The sequence below is a fragment of the Cupressus sempervirens genome, chromosome 1 (genome assembly GCF_028749045.1).
Source record: "Cupressus sempervirens isolate cs-2001-9-10 chromosome 1, ASM2874904v1, whole genome shotgun sequence".
In the NCBI taxonomy this organism is placed as follows: Eukaryota; Viridiplantae; Streptophyta; class Pinopsida; order Cupressales; family Cupressaceae; genus Cupressus; species Cupressus sempervirens.
The window spans coordinates 30,475,635-30,497,664 of NC_143118.1; the positions used below are offsets into that span (position 1 = coordinate 30,475,635).

A 22,030-nucleotide genomic window follows, 5' to 3' on the forward strand; every position below is an offset into this window, starting at 1 on the left:
GCAGTGCCAACATAAAGTTTTCATGCATACTTTGAAGTTTTGGTAAATTGATATTTGAAAACAAATCATCAGTCACCATTTTCAAAGTGTTCGAACCTCAACTACTAATATTGGCAATTCCGTGCAGGAATTGCATGCAGTGCCAACATAAAGTTTTCATGCATACTTTGAAGTTTTGGTAAATTGATATTTGAAAACAAATCATCAGTCACCATTTTCAAAGTGTTGGAACTGATTTCTAAGAACCATTAAAGGAGGGGTCAACACGTTCATCCAAGAAAAATTGACACCTTCCATGAAAAAAAATCAAAAGTCATATGGGTACCATTTTGGGCGGCACCAGCTTTACTGCAGGATTTGCAACTACTTTGGGGCACCATACTTGCAGAAGGCTTCTGTACAATTCTGGTAGCTATTCCACTCAATGTAGAATCATAAATGCCTGTTTCAGCCCCATTTCTGATCACTGATTGCTGATTCGATCATTCCAACATAAGGGCAGCCAGTATTGGACAAATTACTGTAGATCACATCAATTTTGGGCAACTATTCTGCTTATTGGCCTCAGCCCTCAATTATACCAATGTTCTGCTGAGAAATCCCATCTGGGGGAATTGTGCTGGGTTTTAGAGGGTTAGACATCATTTACAGTCACTACAGAGGTACAGAGGCAGATCCATCATTGCTGCATAACATCCACAGGCCATACATAAGTACTTTCATCTTCAATTATACATATTTTCAATACATGATCAGCTGTCTGCTATAATTTGCATTTTACATCATTTCAATTCTAAGTTTTATGTCCAGATTCTCCATACCAGCATTGTAATCACTTCCACCGGACAAATTATCCAATTTAAGGTGTACTTCTGTTATTCATTCTATCAGCAATATACTGATTCGTGCTACTCTGACTCAACATCACTATTATTAAGTTCACAGTATGCAATAAGAAATGGCTAACTGGAAACTAGCTACAGCACTGGTTATAAAAGATTTTTCAGGTTTTCTTGTCCATGTCAAGTCTGCCAATCACTCGCTTGTTATCTTGTGCCTAGTAAAGGACTTTGAGCTAGGTCAAGAACCCATTGGTAAGAATCGTCTAATACAAAATGTTCATGTGGTTTCATAAAAACTTGTTGAAGGGAATAAATATCACAACAAACTAATATTATTTCTTTAAGGATAAATACTATGTTATCATCGTGACATAAAGACCAGAAGTCACATACCAATATCTTGTTTATTGTCTACGTAACTACATAATGAAATAGATACATAGGACTATCAACCTAAGTTGCCGATTCAGATGCGGTTTCAGAAGCGGATGTGGATGCAAGAGTTAGGTGTGCTGATGCACAAAAAACAAAATTGGCCGAGGGAGGGTCATTTTGGATGCGTTTATATATATATATGAAATGTCAGAGATACACAAAATTAAATCATTTGACAGTATACTTCATCATTAGTCAAGATATTTAGTAGTTCACAAGTATTCAACTTGAAATAACTAATAAGCCATGTCATATATGTCTATGTTCACGATTCCAATGCAAATCAAAAAATCATCACAATTACGCAGTCAAAAATGTTAAAATTTGATATATTACACATGTTTTAATGTGCTTTAATTTTGGTTTTTGGTCAAGAAAATGTCAAACTGGACCTTTTCCATACAGCCTTCGAATGCCCTGTGGATGCACACAGGAAGGCAGGCATCCAGGGCATCCGGATGCATTCCAGAAGCTCAACTGAGCACTGCAGCGCATCTGGATGCCCTGGATGCGCTTCATGTGCGCATTCACAGGGCATCCTGCTATGCTTCCGCACCAGAACACATCCACCTCCACCTCCGGGGCAGGATGCTACGCATCGGTAACTGAGATATCAACTAGATGGAGAACTGGAATAAATTCTTGTACTATTTCTACTTTTGCGCAGTAGATATGTTATGAATAGAATTTTAAGGAATACATCAAATAAATTGGTTTTCTGTTGGAATTCAAATTATAAGTTTATATTGAGAGTTGATTGGTATAGTAGCACTGATTAAAGTACTATTAAGAGTATCATTGTTCATTCCTTGCTTTATTTTATAATGTTCTCCAAGTTATGCTTAAAATGGAATCTTTTGAATGTAGGTAATTTGTATTTAAAATGGATTTAAACGTATAGCTGTCGAATAGCTTCTGTGGGTCAATGTCTCCAAAAGCTGTCTTAAGCTATTCGTATCATTTTGATAAGAATATTAAGAAAATACGGAGCTATGACTTAGTTATTCAGTAGCTAATATTGTTTATGCTTCTATAATGTCCCCTTTATGAGCAAAAGAAACAATTTAAAATTAAACTTAACTTGCCCAAAAGGTGACTTTGATTCTATTAAAGGGTAATTTATGTTCTATTTTAAAATATTAAATACCTAAAAGTAATTGTACATGTACTTAAAAAAGGCTTAAAATGATGTCAAAAAGAATTGCTAGGACAAGGCGACTAATTGACATATTAAATTAAAGCTTAAAAAGAAAGAATTTATTGTTAAGAAAATAACTTGAAGAAGTATTACTAAAATAAAACCTAATATAAGTCATCTCAGAATATTTGGATGTCCTATATACATTCATGTGCCAAAAGAAAAGAGAACCAAATTGGAACCATCTAGAAGGAAGGGTATCTTTGTAGGGTATAGTGAAACTTCTAAAGCATATAGAATTTTCATACTTGGACAGAAAACTATTGAACTTAGCAGGGATGTAGTCTTTGAGGAACATCTTGCATTTAAAAAGACAATAAATTCTCATCAACCCTCTCCTTTATCTAATTCTGAAAGCATAAGTGAGTTTGAATCTCAGAGGGAGAACTTAGAAGAGGTCGAAGATGAAGTAAACCTTGAAGAAAGTTCAAAAAAAAGGCCACTTTGGACCATAAAAACAGTTGAAGCAACTCAAGATTTTGCTGCACCTTCAAGATCAGTCAGAGAAAGTAAAAGACCTAAAAAATTCTCTGGTTATACAGCAAATATTATTAATTTTTCCAAAACAAAGCCAACCAATCCTTCCGATGCTATTAAACATCCCACCTGGAAAGAAGCTATGACAGAAGAATATCAATCAATTATGAAAAATGATGTTTGGGAAATAGTTCCAAGGCCAAAAGGAAAATCCATTGTTTCTTCAAAATGGATATTGAAAATAAAGCATGCTGCTGATGGAAGTATTGAGAGATATAAAGCCAGATTTGTAGCCAGAGGTTTTTCTCAGAAAGAAGGAATTGATTATGAAGAAACCTTTGCTCCTGTCGCCAAATATACTACCATGAGAGCTATCTTATCAATTGTAGCATCTAAGGGATGGAAGGTACATCAGATGGATGTAAAGACAGCATTTCTCAATGGAAAGATTTCAGAATAAGTCTATATAGAGCAACTAGAAGGATTTGAAACCCATAATCCAAATGTCTTTCTTTGTCGACTCAAGAAAGCTCTTTATGGGCTTAAACAGGGTCCCAGAGCCTAGTATGAAAGGATTGATAAATATCTCACTAGCTTAGGATTCTCTAAGAATGAAGCCGATCCAAACTTGTATTATAAAAAAGATAAAGATGGTATGGTAATATTGATATTGTATGTTGATGATTTATTAATCACAGGTGATGATCATCTTATAGATCAGTGCAAGAAAGATCTTATCAGAGAATTCGAGATGAAAGACTTGGATCTTCTCCATTACTTCATAGGATTGGAAGTGCAACAGAATGCTGATAGTATCATACTGAATCAAAGGAAGTACACTTCAGATATCTTGAAGAAATTTGGAATGTGGAACTACAAGTCCATGTCCTCTCCCTTGGAGACCAATTTGCATAAACTTAAAGAAGCAGCTACAGAATTACCTCCAATAGATTCTACTCTCTACAGGTAGATAATTGGGTCTCTAATGTATCTAGTAAATACAAAACATGATATTTGCTATGCGGTTCATGCTTTAAGTTAGTTTATGTGTGAACCTAAGGAGATTCACCTAGTTGTTGTTAAACACATTATGAGATACCTACAAGGTACTCTTAATTATGGACTCAAGTATGAGAGAGTTGCTTTAGATTTGCATGGATTCACTGATTCAGATTGGGGTGGAAGTGTTAAAGACAGGAAAAGTACTTCAAGATGTTGTTTCAGTTTAGGATCAGCTATGATTTCATGGATATCCAGAAAACAGTCTTCAATAGCTCAGAGCTCCACAAAAGCTAAATACATTGCTGCAGCAATGCCCTCTCGAGAAGCAGTATGGTCGAGGAAGATGCTTGTGGGATTATTTGGGCAAGCCATGAATCCTACGATCATTCATTGTGATAATCAAAGTTCCATCAAACTCTCAGTGAATCCAATTTTCCATGATAGATCAAAGCATATTGAAATTCCTTACCATTATGTAAGAGATATGGTAGACAGGAATTCTATGAAATTGGAATACATTTGTACTGTAGATCAGACAGCAGATATACTCACCAAACCTCTATCTAGAGTAAAGATAGAACATTTCAGAAAGAGACTTGGTATGGTTGAGTTGTAATTCATTTTTGTACTATTTGATTATTAATAAAATGATAAGTTTTATTTTGTTAGGCTATTGACTGTTATGGGCTCCACCATATGTAATCATTATTTTAGAGGTGACGATCTCTTAGTTAATGTCCTAACAGTAGATTTTACTGTAAGATCCAGGTGAATTTTAGATCGTCTTGTGGCATTGACATGTTCATGGGTCACAAATTGGATAAGGGCCCGTTTGGTTGCAAGCGTAGGAATTGAGAATTAGAATAGAAAATTTGAATGAGAATGGAAAATGAAGAATAGAAATGGAAAAATGCAATCCAATCTTGTTTATCCCTTGTTTGGTTATGCAAGCTTAAATTGGAATACGGTTAACTTGCAACCGGTGCCGTTTGAAAATATTTTGAAGATGCAATCGGCGCCATTGGAAAATCGCTGAAATATTTGAAAATATTGAAAACAAAGTTCCCACGCTCACCCCAGGTCAAAGCGGATTTGAAAATTTAATCAAATTTGAGAAAGCGAAAATGAATGCAAGAATAGCAATTCCAATTACAGGTATTTGTTGGAATGGACAAAAGCTCATTTTGGGGCTAAAATGAGAATACGTATTCCTATTCCCTATTCCTATTCCACGCACCAAACAAAGAATACAAATCATATTCTAATTTCCTATTCCTATTCCGGTTGTATTCTAGCAACCAAACGGGCCCTAAAGAAAGAATTCTAAAAATTCTTCAATTTTATCTTGTATTCTAGTAGATCTTAAATTTAGGATCTAGCTATGATTTAGAAATACCAGTTTCTATAAGTCACAACGTGTGTCTTATCACTAGTAGCAATGATTTGTCATATTACAGGTTTAGTAAAATGACCTTGTGTCGTGTTTTATGATACTATGTATTAAGAATAGATAGATAGATATAGAGTATTAATTCTTGCCTAACATATGTATTGATGTTGCTCAATATAATCTCTTTGTAGGATTATCAGGTTAAGAGGGAGTGTTAAGAAAATAACCTAAATAACCTACAGGTCGATAGGTACAAATCGTGCCTTATTCTTCTTGTCTTATATCCTCTAATGAATGACATTTGTATTATTTATAATCTCTCTACAGGTGCCGGCGATCAGGATGAGATTGGTTAGTTTGACAGTTAACTAAACTTTAGTTAAGAATTGTGACTAATTCCTAGTTGCTGACTTAGAGATATTAAACTAATAGGTGTATGTCAAGGGTTATGTCCCTTAAGAGACATAATCTCTAATGAGGATATAAAGACAGGTATTGAATACCATTTGTAGAACACACAGCAATCTACAGTCTGGTCTACAAGCATACTTTACTAATCGGGTTCCTTACAATAATTTCAACACTCCAGTTTGCAATTAATTCAGAATTACAGTCAGATTAATATTCAGCATATCCAGACCTGAATATAAGTTTGAATCAGGGTTGACTTTGAGTCTCACCTAACTTTGATCTTATTCTCAGATCTTGTTATAAGAATCTGCAAATCATTACATTTATAGATGCTTCTCAAGGAGGACTATAATTAATAATATATAAATGCTTATATAAGGAGCTACGCTTGAGGAAAATCTTTCATTGTTTGTTGCCAGAAACCTCTTTCTTGAAGATTGGGCACCTAAAGATCACCTTTTGGCCAGAGAACAAAAACACTCTTTAAGTTTCCAGATTGGATTTGGGAAGAACTGTCTTGGTTTCCAGATTGGATTAAGGGGTGAAAACCCTCTCATCCAACACAGGCAATTCCATCAAAAAAAATGCATTTGTGCTGAAAGATTGTTTCAGAAGCAAATTGAGGATTGAAAAACTTCTGCATAAGTTGATTCTTGTTCGGTTATTTTAGATTTGGTTGTTAAAGAGCTTTGCGATTTTAGAATATTTTATTGCATTGATGAAGGCAACTTTTTATTTGGCTAAAGCCCAGGAATAAGTAATTTATTTTGCAAGCCATAGTAGGCCATACCATCTTATGGTAGTCTTCTTTATATTATTTATATATAGATCCAAACCCTCTTTTTCTTTGCTTGTTTCTAGCCAAAGACTTACTTGAGAAATATTAATATACAAATGGCTGACTCCAAAATAGCTACTGATAAAAAGGAACGATCATAAGAATTGGTAATCGTGTGGGGTCCACAGCCTTTAGAAACCTCTGGTGCATTTCTTGAAAGGCAATGGCTAGTATAAGGCTGCAAATGGGGATCCCCATTGTTTTCTTTTCAGATTGCTGCATGTCTTTGGGAAAAGAATTTCTGACAACAGGCAGCCAGTTATTGAATTGATAAGGCTCCATCACATTTTATGGGTGGATTGAAGTTAATATATGCTGAAAGAAAATCACAGCTAACCAGATGCTTATAGGGCTGCTGAAACAATATATTGCTGATCCACATCTTTTGGTAAAAGGTGGCCATGTAAAGTCCCCATTTTTGTGATTTCACTAGATCTTGCCTAAGCTACTTGTAAATATCAAGTCTGCTGACTTTCTCTCTTTGGTTGCTGGCACTGCTCTCTTGGAACAATGTTATTGCTTAATGGTTTGATCTCCCTTGATAGGTTGCCTTGAGGTATGGGTGATTGACGATTGATAAGTCCGCTTCAATGCTTGGAATGAATCCTCCTTTATTGGTGGAAGGATCACCACCTTTCGTTAAGGATTGAGTCACCACTTTTCATTGCTACCTTTGAGAACAATATATTATTCCCCGAATTGAACTCCTTTGAATCTCCTCCTCCAATGTGAGGGAGAGTCACACCTCTTTATAATTACCACCCTTTTAAGGGATCACAATACTTCATCAGTGCTGCCCCTTTAAAAAAGTCGCGTCCTTAGCTTCTTCATATTCCTCTCTTCTTGCTTCTCACCATTCCTTTCTTCTTCCATCAACGCTTTTATGGTTTCTTTTGTTCCCTTCTTTCTTCCTTCCTCCATGTCTCTCCTCCCAAATGTAGTTCTCTCCTCTCCCTAATATATTGCATGTTTGAGGACATCACAACATTCCATTTCATGCCTTTAAACCATTAATTAAACTTAACTAAACTTAATTGTTTTAACTTTTATTTTCATTCTTTTATATTTTAATTTATTATTATTTATTAACGAATCTTATTTGAACAAGTGCACATTTCAGTCCGCCTTGTCTAAGACTGCTCCTCCTCAAGCAATCACAAGCTAACAAGGGCAAACTACCAATATATTGAGAAGAGGATTAGAAGCATGGCACGCATCTATGACCTTAAAAAATCTACTAGTTATTCTCATACTTGGAACAAATATGCACATTACAATATGTAGTATACATGCAGTCACAAAGCCTACAAATAAAAAAACAAGGTATACACATGAATATAAGTAGACAGAGTATACACAAATATTCATATCGTTAGATCTTATTCTGAGCCAGAAAGTGGGCCTAACCCCAATCTTGCTGCTCATAATCTATTTCAAGCTAGAAAGTGAGTCTAGCTCCAAACTTAGTTGCATGTAATCCATTTCAAGCCAAAAATGGGCTTAACCCCAACCTTCTGCTCATAATCTGATTCGAGCCAAGAAGTGGGGCTAACCCCATCTTTCTTCTTGTAATCCATCTCAAGCCAGAAAGTGGACCTAATCTCAAATCTTTCTGGTCGTAATCCATTTCAAGTGAAACAGTGGGCCTAACCCATCTTGCTGCTGATAATCCATTTTGAACCAGAAAGTAGGCCTAACACCAATCTTGCTGCTCATAATGCTGGATGTATTAACACTGCTTTGTCATCTATTATTTTAAAATAAACTTTTAGTTTCAGTAGTTATAGTTACTGTTTTTGCATACAAAATGATCTTTTACTTCACACTCCCAAAAACCGACATTTTAATCTGGAAATTCTCATATGACTATTTATTTCCATCTATGTTACAACCAAAAACTTGAAACATGTCATTACTCACTATTGCATTATCCATAATGCTTATTTCTGAAATTATAACAACATATCATCTAATGGCTACAGCATGACAGTATAATTGAATCACAATACCTGATCAAGGGTTCTGTACTGATCTGTTATATACAGGAAATTCTGTGGCCGCTTATGATGAGGACCTATATTCAGAGTGTCAATTCCAGGCTCTGATGGTCCTGGATTTGCAGGCTTAGAATTTAAATCCCTCGAATCCTTATTACCCATTCGGAATAAAACTCCAGTGCAACATCAACTTGACGAATTTTGGCTTGCAAAACTGTTGTAAGAAACCATAATGAAAAATCAAATATGATGCAACAGTAAGTTGTTAAGCCAAAAAGTCACAACTTCGACATAAGATATAGCAAACATACTTCGTGGAGAAGAAACTTAGTGTGTGCTTTAGGAACCAATCAATATAAAGATTTCCCATCAAGTGAACTCCATATAAAAGTTGAATCAGTATGCTATCAATCCGTTTTAGTGTTTAGATATCAAAAATCAATGTTATTGATTTGAGTTTCCTGAAAAAAGAAAGTTACGTATGATTATTTTTCAAAACATGTTTCGGAACAAATGTGAATGTTGAAACCATCACAAATAGGATTGCACATGATAACACATGAAACAGTAAAGTTGACAGTGAAGTCATAAAGACATGACTAAAAGTTTCCAAACAAAGCATTCCAAAACTGCTGAACAAATTACTAATGGTAGTAAATATATCAAAATAATTGTACACATCACAGACCAATAAGAAACTTGACATGTATAGCTATCTCAGTTAAATAAAATTAAAATAAAGCCCCTAACAAAGAGGTTGGCCATGGTAATGTTCAAGAATTAAAATAAACCCCCTAACAAAGACGTTAGCCGTGATAAGGTTCATACTCCACCAATTGGATGACCCCTAAAATGATAGAGATTGAATTGTGTTTCAATGGAACAAAAACATCAGATCCTGGTCAGGCAGGCAATAGAAGGATTTCTGGAGCCAGTGATGATATTATTCGACTCATATATGGTGTGGAGTCTTCAACTCATACTCCAACAAGGCTTTTCTTGAACACAGAGAATTGGGAAAGACAAAGTTGCAAAATATTTTAACAAACAGCTGAGATTATATTTGACATTGGGTACAATATTACAACTTCACTAAGACACCTACTTTTATCCTAATTTTACAGAATTAATTAGACAAAATTCTAAGGGTGACGGACATCTTAGTTGAGATTTCTAAATATTTATTTTGATGAAATGGGCAGTTGGCATTAGCTCAATTGCATTCCTATGTTTTACAATTATCCTACCACAGTAGCAGCATAGTGTTTTCTCATTTTTGCAAGCCATCTTTGTGATATCCCTATCAAAATAAATCCATATAATTAATACATAAAATAATAATGATTTATTAATAATGTTAATTTGCTATATTCATTGCATAAAATATTAATATTAAAAATGAGAACTAAATATTCTTATTTATAATATATTATAATATATAAAGTAAATATATTATGCAATAGTATTAAAATAATATTATTAATATTAATAGTAATATATATTAATAAGAAATATAATTTATATTATTATTAATATAGTATATCTTATGTTATTAATATAATATGTATAATAACTATAATTGATATAATTAAATTGTTAATATAATATAATATTTGTGAAAAGACATGACTCTTAATAATAAAAACTATATATAGAAAGCTTTAACATTGAGAGATCATCATTCACAAATGGAGAAAAAGAGAATATATATGGAATAAGTCTGCAAATGACTTAAGAGAGAAATATTTAAGTAAGTCCCAGCAAGGGACATTACAAATGGTATCAGAGCATCGAACCTGCCAGCCTGTGATGTTCACAATCTGCAAGTTTGATAATGTTTCATCAATAGAAAAATTTGTAAAAATTGTATGGAACTGGATTAATTCAGAAATCTAACTAAACAATTTATTATGGTTTTTTGACTGAAATTTTATATTTGAATATTGCACTCAGAATTAAAGGTGAAGTATGAATATTGAATTTAAATATTTATCATTGATGTTTATCGGGCAACTTAGTTGTAGCACTATATGACTGTATATTGGAAGCTTTATTATATTCATGTCAAGATTATTATATGCCCTGCGGAGAAATGTTGTGTACTCGATATTGCTGAATTCATTAAATGGGGGCATTGGAAGCTCAGAGCAATGTGTGTATGAGATTTCTCGAGAAAACAAAAGGGGCTACTAGAGAAGCATTTCATAGTTTGGTATTTTTTGGTAGACAAGATGCACTTGATCGCACACAACACAGAGCACTGACAGTTTTGGATAATTAATTGATAGGGGTGGACAGCGTTAAATTGAAGTCTATGGTTCATGATCGACACTACAGAGCTACCAAATATTGAAGTTAAATTTTCTCATTCAGATTTGCCTTGAATAAAATATAGCGGAGTCAGGATCATGTCTACCGTGAACAGGAAACTCATAGCAGTATGTTCATCATGGTAACGCATGAAGCAGAACAGCTATGATAAGTTATGTGGAGATTCAACAAATATTTGAACACCCGTAACTGATAAATGGTTGAGCTCTATATACTTAAGAGAGCATCGTCTCAACATTGACTGAGATCTAAACAATCACAACCAATTCTGGAATCACTGTTATCTAGCAAAATAGTTTGATAGCTCAGTTCTTATGCCAAAAGGAGCACCAGGTATTGGGGTAAGAATTGGAGTATCATAGTATCTACAATTGACTATTAGCATTGATGAAATTACTCAAGCCATCATAATAAACGGTTTATCAGGTACTTGTCAACTCTGCTATTAGAGAGATGAATAATTGGTGCCAGTTAAAGCTAACTATTACAGAGTGCAGAAAAACAGTGATACCCTTTCAAAAGCTAAATAATTGTGTTTGCTGGCCATTGATTGCGAAGACTATTTATTTTGGCTTTTGAATACAAAAGTGGCAGAGCATTATTATGGAAGAAGTATATTAAGTACAATGTTATCGAGCCAATTTATATTTTAACGTGAGTTTTGCAGCGAGAAGCTGCTATTTTCTGGAGAATACTACAGAAGTTGAACAATATTACTGGAGTAGTATTACCATAAAATAATCTGTGTGTAACACAGAAGGATTTTATTCAGCATAACGATATTACATTCTACATTTTTAAGCATTGATATTGCAAACCAACAAATGAATTAGAGGAAATAGTTTATTCAGAAGTTATACAGGTGAGAACATACAAGAGGGGAGGCTCCAACTCAGCACTACTATGTACAATTATTTCTGGAATCATTCCTACGTACATTTAACAACATTAAATATATTGGGACCTCATCATTCCAGGTCGACTATATTAGCAAATCCATATTCCTTGTGATTAAGAGAAGGCAATAGCATTTTTGTCTCAATCACTTACACCCCTATATTACGATGATTACTCTATCATTCATAGAATCTTGGAGGAGCTTTCTCAACATTGAAATGTAAACAGAGATTTATAAATGCAGTGGTACAAGCGGCTTATACAACTGATAACTGACAACAGCATACAGAGCTATCAAAGTATAAATAAGTAAATTCAGTCACCTACACAAGATAAAATCAGATATTGATATATCTATAACGCCAACACCCAAGAAAAGATATTATGTTAATTAAACAAGACTTGTGCAGCTCTGAGGTAAGTATAATATCTATTATAACGATTAGAGTTAATTCATTTATATAATATTCATACCCAGTCCCATTGTAAAATCCAAGCTAGAAGAAAAGAATAGGGATGCAATACAGGAAAGGGCTGTGTAATTCCAGCCAACAGGTTATTCCAAGATAGGTAAGGATCAGCGTCCCTATTGTTGCCTTGAGGTCATTCCAAGATGGGATCATGGACTTGGATCCACAGAAACCTTGAGAAAGACTGTTGAGCTTGGTATCAAAGAAACCTATTGCATCTTAGCATTCCTTCTAGACCAGAGTTATAATCAGAAATTCAGAATAGCATAACAAAGGTGTATTCAGGCTAGTCCAACCAATCGTTCGATTATTCCGAGATGGGTAGGATCAGCATCCCTATAGTTTCCTTGAGGCTTGACCAAGATGGGATGAAGTTGCCTTGAGGTCATTCCAAGAGGGGATTGTGGGCTTGGATCCATAGAACCTTGTGGAAGGCTGTTGAGTTTGGTGCCTACGCAATTTGTTTACATCCTAAGTGTTCTTCTTGATTAAAGAATGATAATAAGTGCAAAACAAAACAAAACATCCCTCTAAGCAAGCCACCTCATGTGGAAGTATGAAATTTGGCTTGGAATAAATTATCTTGGCTCACATTTTCTTTGAATCATATATATACACATGTACTAATGATCACTTTTGGTTGCAGGATTCTATCGAAGAAGTAAATTTTGTGAATCATCTTCTCGACTCTAGTGAACCGTATGGTGTTAATCAAGAATGCATGTATTATGTGTCTATATCGTGTCTTCTTCGTGTTTTCATGCATTCATGTGTCTTCTTCATGTTTTCATGCATTCATGTGTCTTCTTTGTGTTTTCATGAGTGCTTCGTGTTTTCATGCACCATATGTCTACTTCATATATGCTTTGTGTTTTCATGTGTACTAGAAACTTTCTTGCATTGTATGACAATTCTACAAAAAGTCATTTTTGCTTGAGGACAAGCAAAATCTGAGCGGAAAGGACTGTGATATCCCTATAAAAATAAATCTATATAAATAATTTATAAAATAATGATAATATATTAATAGTGTTAAATTTGTTATATTCATTGCATAAAATATTAATATTAAATGAGAACTAAATATATTATGCAACAGTATTAAAATAATATTAATAATAATATATATTAATAAGAAATATAATTTATATTATTATTAATATTATATATATTATGTTATTAATATAATATGTATAATAAATATAATTAGATTATTAATATAATATAATATTTGTGAAAAGACATGACTTTTAATAACAAAACTATATATAGAAAGTTTTAACATTGAGAGATCATCATTCACATATCGACATATAGAGAATATATATGGAATAAGTCTGCAAATGACTTAAGAGAAATATTTAAGTAACCCCCAGCAGGGGACATTACGATCTTACATTTTCTCAACTTCGGATATTCATGATGATAACGATAACTGTGTGGAAACATAAAAAGTTGAAATATGTAATTTTTGGAATTCACTTTTATAATGTTCTTAATCTTTTACTGATGGAAACCTGCAGAGTTGAAATATGTAATTTTTCGAATTTATTTTTATAATGTTCATCTTTTAGTGAAAAAAGGGAAATGCTTGTCAAAAAGTGCTCAATCACATTATGAGAAACATGAGAGTTGCTTCCAAATTCCTTTTCAATTTAAACTATTTATTTGAGCTACAAATGGACTATATCAATATCAACAATTGGTTGCATGGTCTAGTATTGCGTAATGTCCCCTGCCAGGACATCAAATTATTTATTATAGATTTTACCATTCAGGCTTTTACAGACCCAAGATTTATGTTTCTTCATATTTGAATGATGATTTGTCAAAGTACTTTATTGTATATATATACTCTTTCATTCTAAGAGTCATGTCTTTACATAAATAATAACTGTATTGTAATAATTATATTATGTTGATAATATAATTATATTAATAACATATATTATATTAATAATATAGATTGTATCAAATATATTACTATTAAAATTGTTACTTTAATGCATAATATATTTACTTTATATATTTAGATTATTAATCTGATTATTATATTTTATCATTTAATTTTAAGTCTCATATTTAATATTAATATATTAGGCAATGATTATAGTAATATTATTAATATTATAATTTATAACTATAATGTTGTTATTATTTTATTTATTTATTAGTCATCTATATACACATGGATTTTATTTTGACAAGGATATCATATATTTGCATTGTGTAAATTTGAGGGTGGTGATCAATATGAAAAAGGTCTTAGTAATAGCAAATTACAGGTTTTGTGATATCAATAATATTATATTTTACTTTGTATTTTAAGATGACCAAATGGCCAAATAGCAACTGTGAACAGTTACAAGAGACTGATGTGAACTCAAATCCTTTAACTGCAATAAGTATTAAAATAATACTGTGACGTTCCATAATGACCATCTTAGTTGACTTAGAAAGTTTCCTTTTTTGCATTCTATAAATGAGTGTTTCATTTAGAAACATCCTCTTGTAATCTCTTATAGATAGAGTTCTATTGTATATATTGATTTACAATAGCATAGTATCAGAGCAGATCATGGTTTTTAAAGGTTTGGCAAATTTTTTTTTTTTCAAATCATGGCTTCCTACTTGGAATTTCTTCCAGAAATTTTTGACAGTTTTTTTTATGAAACAAATGGTTGATGTTCATTTTGAGTTTACGGCGAGGGTTTATCAACTCATTTTTTGTCTATTTGCGGATTCTAGGTGTCTAGTAGAATTTGGCGGAGATTTCTATAGGGTTGTGAGTTTATTTTCCTAAGAATTTTCGCATTTTTGTTTGCAATTTCTGTTGACAGTTGTATCTGTGATAGGGATCTTTATCTCTAATATTGCTAGATGTTGAAATTGAGATAATAGCTTTGTATTGCATCAACAGCTAGAGAAGATATTTATGATGATATTTCTATAATCAATTGAGCACTATGTGGCATTCAACATGTGCTAGGTGTCACACTCTAAATATTTAACATTTTATTATATGAAGAGATATTTGTCATGCAAAGAGTCATGTATTTGGAAATATGAAGAGACTTGCTTCTGGAAATTGAGAAGACCTTCAATTGTAATATGAAAAGTCTCTCAATTCAGTATATATATGAGATTTCTTTGTGCGATAATAGACTATATCAAGTGGAAAGCATTGTACTTTAACATTTATTATATTAATAAAAGAGATATTTTTCTAGGATGGCTGGGTTTTTCTCTTCAAATTTTAGGGAGTTCTCAGGGCAAGTTGTTGTGTCTTTTTTATTCCACTTTTGTTTACTATTGTTTATTATTATTTCTAGGCAAATCTTAAACTAGTATCAGAGCTGGGTTGGGTAAGAGCAATTAAGGAAGGTCTTTATTTTTAGAGTGTATATTATGGTCCAGTCATTCTGCTTCTATACTCACTGTATAAGAATTTTGCATTTGATCAGGAGTTTCTTCTTCTTTCTATTTCTACTGGTTCAGCATGTGTTATGGTTATTAAATGGCTGTCATGGAATCTGTAATGGGCACCCCTGGATGTCCCAAAAAACTAAACCAAATTGTTGAAAGGAATTATGTCAAACAGTTTGCATTCAAAAACCCCTTATAACTCCGGAAATCAAACGTTTATTTGTTTGTTGTGTTTCGTGCATGGAATTGGTATCATACAACATAAACAAGAAAGAAACTACAATAATATGCAAAGTGGAAATGAACTGCTGTTAATAAAATGTTATTTTCAGAATTCATAAAACCAAATACATGGCAGATTTATCAACTCACTAATTACTTCAGCAATATTGTCATAATACTCCAGCCCATGCTTACGAACTTGCTGCTACAATACTTTGTCCTCCAATCAGTCCACTACCTTCATAATACCATTCCCTCCAAGCGGCATAAGCGTCGGACAAGTAGTGAAGAAGATATGAGCAAAATATCAAATCTGCCTGTAGCCGGAAATGCAACTAAACTGCCTGATAATGAAGCCAATAAGAAAGAATTCCAAAGGCCAAACCCCAAGGGAATGACGTCTAGAATGTTACAAGAGAGGATAGACGTCCTCAAATGCCAAGAACAAAGCTGCAACTCACACACCAATTTCTTCTCATATTCAACCTGTCTAATGAAGCCACAAATGCTTCCTTTTATTCTATTCCCACGGGTCCGCTCAACTCATATGGGCAATGTGGGATAAAAGATGTGTAATATAAAACATATATTAAAATACCCCTTATGTCTCCCTTGGGTACACATCACCATAAAATAAATATTAAAGTAACACTTTAATATTTTACAATTAAATTAGACGTTACTTTAATAAAACTTCAGGCATTAAAATGTATTAGCAATCGGACTCCGAATAATGCGAGTGATAGCTCATCGGAAAGCTCTCACCGAGGAGTATCGAATCCAATCACCAAAATTGACATGCACTGTGTCCTGCCGACTTACTAAAGATAGTAAGTATGCCTGAAACTGAGTAAATCAACTTCGTTTTGGCCCAAACTGGAAATGACTAGGCCAAAACACTCCAAGATCCCATTAAACCCTTCATTAGCCCTCGGGACCATGTAGAACAAGGCTAACGCACACACACTTGGTCAACTGCTAAAATGGGGACATTATAGAATCATTGTTCCTATGAAATTCATTTATCGAGGTGTCGGGCTAATTTCATATTTGTAGCTTTTCTCTTGGCATCAAATTTTTTTTTAATTGACTCCTAGTCATTTTTACAGTCGTATGTAGCATTGATTGCTGATGATGATTCCAGCTTTTTTTACCAATTACCATTTTGGACCTTTACGATATTCGTTGTTGTGCCTTTGTAACGCCCATCGTACCTCATCAGTTCATCTTTTCTTCGAAAGTTAATATTCTCTCTCTTTATCAACATGTGAAAATACAAGGAGAAGTGTGTGATTCAGTTTTGTCAGATGATGTTATTTTGGTCTTTCGATGCATATAGTGTGGTAGCCTTGGGAGATGAAACGGCTGACCTTGTTATTACTGTCATTCATGTGTTCCACAGTTCTGCTTTCATTCATATATTGATTTTGTTCTACTAGTCTGCACCAATTGTTTTTCTTATGTTCTCTGTTGATTAATTTATATGATTATTCATCCCTGTATGTGTATACAAAGAAAGAAATTGTAAGATGAATTCTAATGCCTCACCAACTAAAGCAAGATCTCAGGAATTTTCTAGAAAAGAGTTCGCAGTGCTGGAACTCAGCAAGAACGAGGATGACAACAACGTTGAATTTGCTTCAAGTCAAGTCTCGTTGCGATATTAACGCCAAAGCCTGCCAATGCACTGAGCAACGGGGAATCTTACTTGAGTCAAACAAAATTTGAGGACTCTAATATCTCACCATTTTTGCTAAGGACAAATCAGAGATGTTGGTTATAAACGAATGACAATTGTCCAGGAAGCAACTCTTCCTTTTTCTGACCACATAAGCATCTATCTTTGACACTCTAGTCCCTATGTGGCAAGTTATTATTTTTTACAAATCCCTCCTTGATATTAAGAACTTAGCCCAATTGATTTTCACGTTAATTAGCATTTACTGCTTGAGCATATCACCTTGGGTAGAAGAAGAAATGAAATTTAAAACCCCATGGACCATCTTGAATATTTATCTCCAATGACATTTACACAAGCTTATAGCTATTAGTGAAATTAAATGCTCATAGGTCATTTTATTAAGCATTCATTCATCTTGAATATTCATCTCTAATGACATTTATACATTATTATACAAATGACTTCTTGCAACCTCTTGTGGCTGCTTGATCACCTAGTGGCTATCAGAGATTGGGTACAGTGCATTAGTGCTTATACTTTGATGTTTCATTTAGTGCATTGTGGTTTTATTCGTCATTACTCTAATAATAGAAATGGTGATTAGAATTTCCTCCACGTAATATGGCTCCTAATGCAGAAGCATCCCAAGGAGTAAGAGTAATCTTGCATCACCCAAAACAAAATTACCTTGTTTATTTGTTTGCAAGCCTTTCATTTGGTATTTCAATTATTTCCAGTCACTGAATAGCATACCACATTTCACCACCAATAAACATCTCAGCTCACTCTACACTAATCCTAGAATGTTGCATTCAGTCCACATGAAATTTGGATCACCAAATATAGATAATTAGGTGCCTAACCTACAAGAAGCCATGACCAATTAACACTGAATTCTCTGTATTGGCTTGCAGCAACAAAGGAAAACATAAAACATTGCCAAGTACATAGAGCCCAAGAGATCTTACAACATGAACCGTATCAAGATCCTTCATCACCACATTAATTCATATAGATTTATTGCACATTTGATCAATTACACATTTCACAAGGCATTAAGCTTTGTGCATAACTGTGGTTGACTAAGATCACTTTCATGTTTAGATTTTGATATATAATAATATAAATACTCTAGAAGATCAATGGAAGTCAATGAAGATTTAAAGATAGCTTTGCGTGGCATTTTATTGCAATATATTTTGAGCTTTTGTAACTGCTCATTTGTAATAAGAATACCTAGATATTGGTTTGGCCTCTGGCATGCATATCCCCGTATTCAAAACAGATATGTATCCAATACAGCCTGGGCCCTGGATAGACATCGAATATTGAAAGCAAAAAAAAACTTTTGATTCCCCAACCATGCCAGATGCTATGCAATTTGGTTTTTCTTTTTATTTGATGTAAATCTTCCTAAATTTAATTTGGAAAAACTTCATCCATGCAAAAAAAAAAAAAAATTGTTTTAAACAAAAACTACACCAAATAGGAAAGACAAATGATATGTTTTTCTATTCCAACTACCCATTTTTGGAGGTTATCCTCCAATGCAACTCTACTATTTTTGCATTTTGTAAACTGTTTAATCAACTTATAATTACCATGTAGCAATTATGTGTCTATATAGTTTTTAAATTAATGAAAACATTCTCTAATAACTTATAAAATTGTTTAAATACATGTATATATGGTTTTAATAATGTTGTATCTAACCGTATCCATATTGGGGGTCTTATAAAATGGCCATAGCCGTATCCGAATTTGTATTTGCATTCATGTCCATGCAACTTTGTAATCAAACAGCCCTAAGCCAACATGTTGGAAGCCCATTGTGACAAATTGTAAATATATTCTGACTATGAATGAATTAAAAAAACTCTTCTTGTTTAATTGAACCACTAAGTTGGGCTGCATATTTATTCAATGAGTTACGCAGTTGGATAATCGTTCATTGGACCCCAGTTATGACTACACTTAGTGATACCAAAGGTAAATCTGTTATTTGGTTATCATTCGAGCTCATGTGAAAATAGTTAAATCTGTTGTTTGGTTGTTATTCATATTCATGTCAACATTGGTAAATCTGTTATTGGGTGAAAACCATGTTCATGTGAAAGAAAACTCAATTCTATTTCAGTTTACAATGAAATGAAAAGCTTAAGTTTTATTTTATCAATCCATGTTGTAATTTGTGATTGATATTATGAGATAGTTTGGCATGTCACAGTTTGCTGGAAAAAAAAATATCTTAGAAGGTTTGAGGAATGAAAACAGATGTTTTTCACCAAGGTCAAATAAGTCCTAGAAAGAAGCCAAATGTGAGACCAACAGTTGCATATGTTGATGAGGAGAGTAAAGAATCTTATAGCTCTAGGGATAAACTGGAAAGAGAAGAATCGATTGCTAAAAGGAGAGCCCCAATTGAACACAATTATGAAGAAAAACCAATACAAAGAATGAATTTGTTTAGAACAATGTAAAAATCAAGAGGTAAACTTGAAAATCATGATGGATCTTATAGCTCTAGGGATAAACGGGAAAGATGTGAACTGCTTGATACAAGAAGAAAACTAACAAAACATGACTATGAATAATAACATAAAGACAAATTTGTTTAGAACAATATGCCTATCAAGAGGTAAATGTTGTAAAGTTGCCATGAATACTGGCAATACATATAACTTAGTGTCTAAAGAGATGGTTGATAGCTAAAACTGATAAGGTTATAAGTCCTAAGCCATAAAGGACCACTTGGTTAAAAAAAGAAATTAAGGCAAAGCTGAGAGATCTATGCTGGATCAAATTCAAGATATGTACATGCCATGATTAAGTTTGAGTGATATTATATTAATGCATGTATTTGTTGTTATTGATCTCCACACCTAAGTTGCCTATTAGTGTCCAAACACTTAGTCATTTACTAGGCAAGGTTGGACGGTCATCACTACCACCAAGTCATCTAGTAAAGGTCGAGTACATAAGGACTTGTTTATTTTGCCGAACAAATCAGAGATTGCCTAGCACCCCCAGTTGAGACCGAGCGCATATATAAGCCGAGCTTACACAGTTGAGACCAAGTAAATTGTAAGACAGTTTTTGCCAAGTGAATAGAATAGACCGTGTGTATAAGCCAAGTGCCAGCATGAATGTTAGTTATGACCGAGCGTCAGAACATTCAAATGTCGTGCAAACCAGTTTTGTCACATAAGTTTGTAATCGCACAGACACCTATGTAAATCGTTTTTGGCCGACTTCTACACAACATTTAATGATTGTAGAGACAGTTAAGATGGAGTTTGTGCGTCTTTACAGAAGGTATTGATCCCAAGGAAAGCAGATCAACCAATCAGAAAACCAGAAGGGAAACAACAAAAGAGATGAATTGTGAACCATTGATTATGATCCAGAACTTTTGAATATTATCTATTTAACGAGGGTTCTAACCCTAGGATACGTAGTGTGTGAAAGAATGGAGAACAAGCGATCAGAAATGAATAGGCGAATGTGCAAGTGAAGGAGCAAACAAGGATAGAATAGAGCAAGAAAGGCTAAGTCTGAAAGAAGATCAAACAGAGCGATCTAAGTAGTGAAGGACCGGAACAGAGATATCAGATTAAGAGATCAAATTGAGACATTGAACAGAGGAGATCCAAAATCAGCTTTCAGAGCAAACTAAGGGCTAGGTACTAAATCAGTTTTAACAAAATAAGTCGAGGCAAATATCTTATTAGAGTGATCCTAACAGATCTATTTAGAATCTCCTAACAAAGTCCTTACTTGATTGTAAGTGTAAAATCCTTTAACAAGGTAAGACCTGATAAGTAGGAGATAATTTCCACAGCAAGTCAAATTGTGATATTGCTATCAAGATTTAACTGTGTGATTTTTGAGTCAAACTCATTGACCCATGTTTCATGAGTAGTGATTCAACATGAATCCATCTCTCATGAGAATAAATGGAACACTTAGCACTCATTGGATCTAGGTGATGCTCACAGGGGTGAAGCACAATAAAGCTTGCAATCCCATTTGCAAAACCTTCACCGAGTGTTGTGCCTTATGAACCATTCATTAGAAAGACCCTTAAGCTCATCAATTGATAAGTAGGAGATAATTTCCACAACAAGTCAAATTGTGATATTGCTATCAAGATTTAACTGTGTGATTTTTGAGTCAAACTCATTGACCAATGTTTCATGAGTAGTGATTCAACATGCATCCATCTCTCATGAGAATAAATGGAACACTTAGCACTCATTGGATCTAGGTGATGCTCACAGGGGTGATGCTCATTGGACCTAACAATCTTTAAGCTTTTAACAAAGCAAACCCTTCACCGGGTAGATCATCTATTATGACCAACATTGTAACCCTAACAGGTTAACTTTATTGTTGCAACAGTGAAGATTTGCG

General features: G+C 33.7%; 1 protein-coding gene across 4 annotated transcripts in view; it reads right to left on the minus strand.

Annotated features, from left to right (window-relative positions):
- The window catches only part of LOC149576019 (E3 ubiquitin-protein ligase RGLG3-like), a 95,935-nt gene that overhangs the window by 30,085 nt on the left and 43,820 nt on the right, over positions 1–22,030 (minus strand). For 3 of the 4 annotated variants that reach the window (XM_089816131.1, XM_089816134.1, XM_089816135.1), the window contains one exon: positions 8,603–8,804. In XM_089816131.1, the coding sequence (XP_089672257.1) occupies positions 8,603–8,752 (150 nt within the window). In that variant the 5' untranslated portion in view covers positions 8,753–8,804. Of the gene's footprint in view, positions 1–8,602; positions 8,805–8,901; positions 9,052–22,030 lie in introns of all 4 variants that reach the window. The other variant, XM_089816133.1, reaches the window with a different exon arrangement.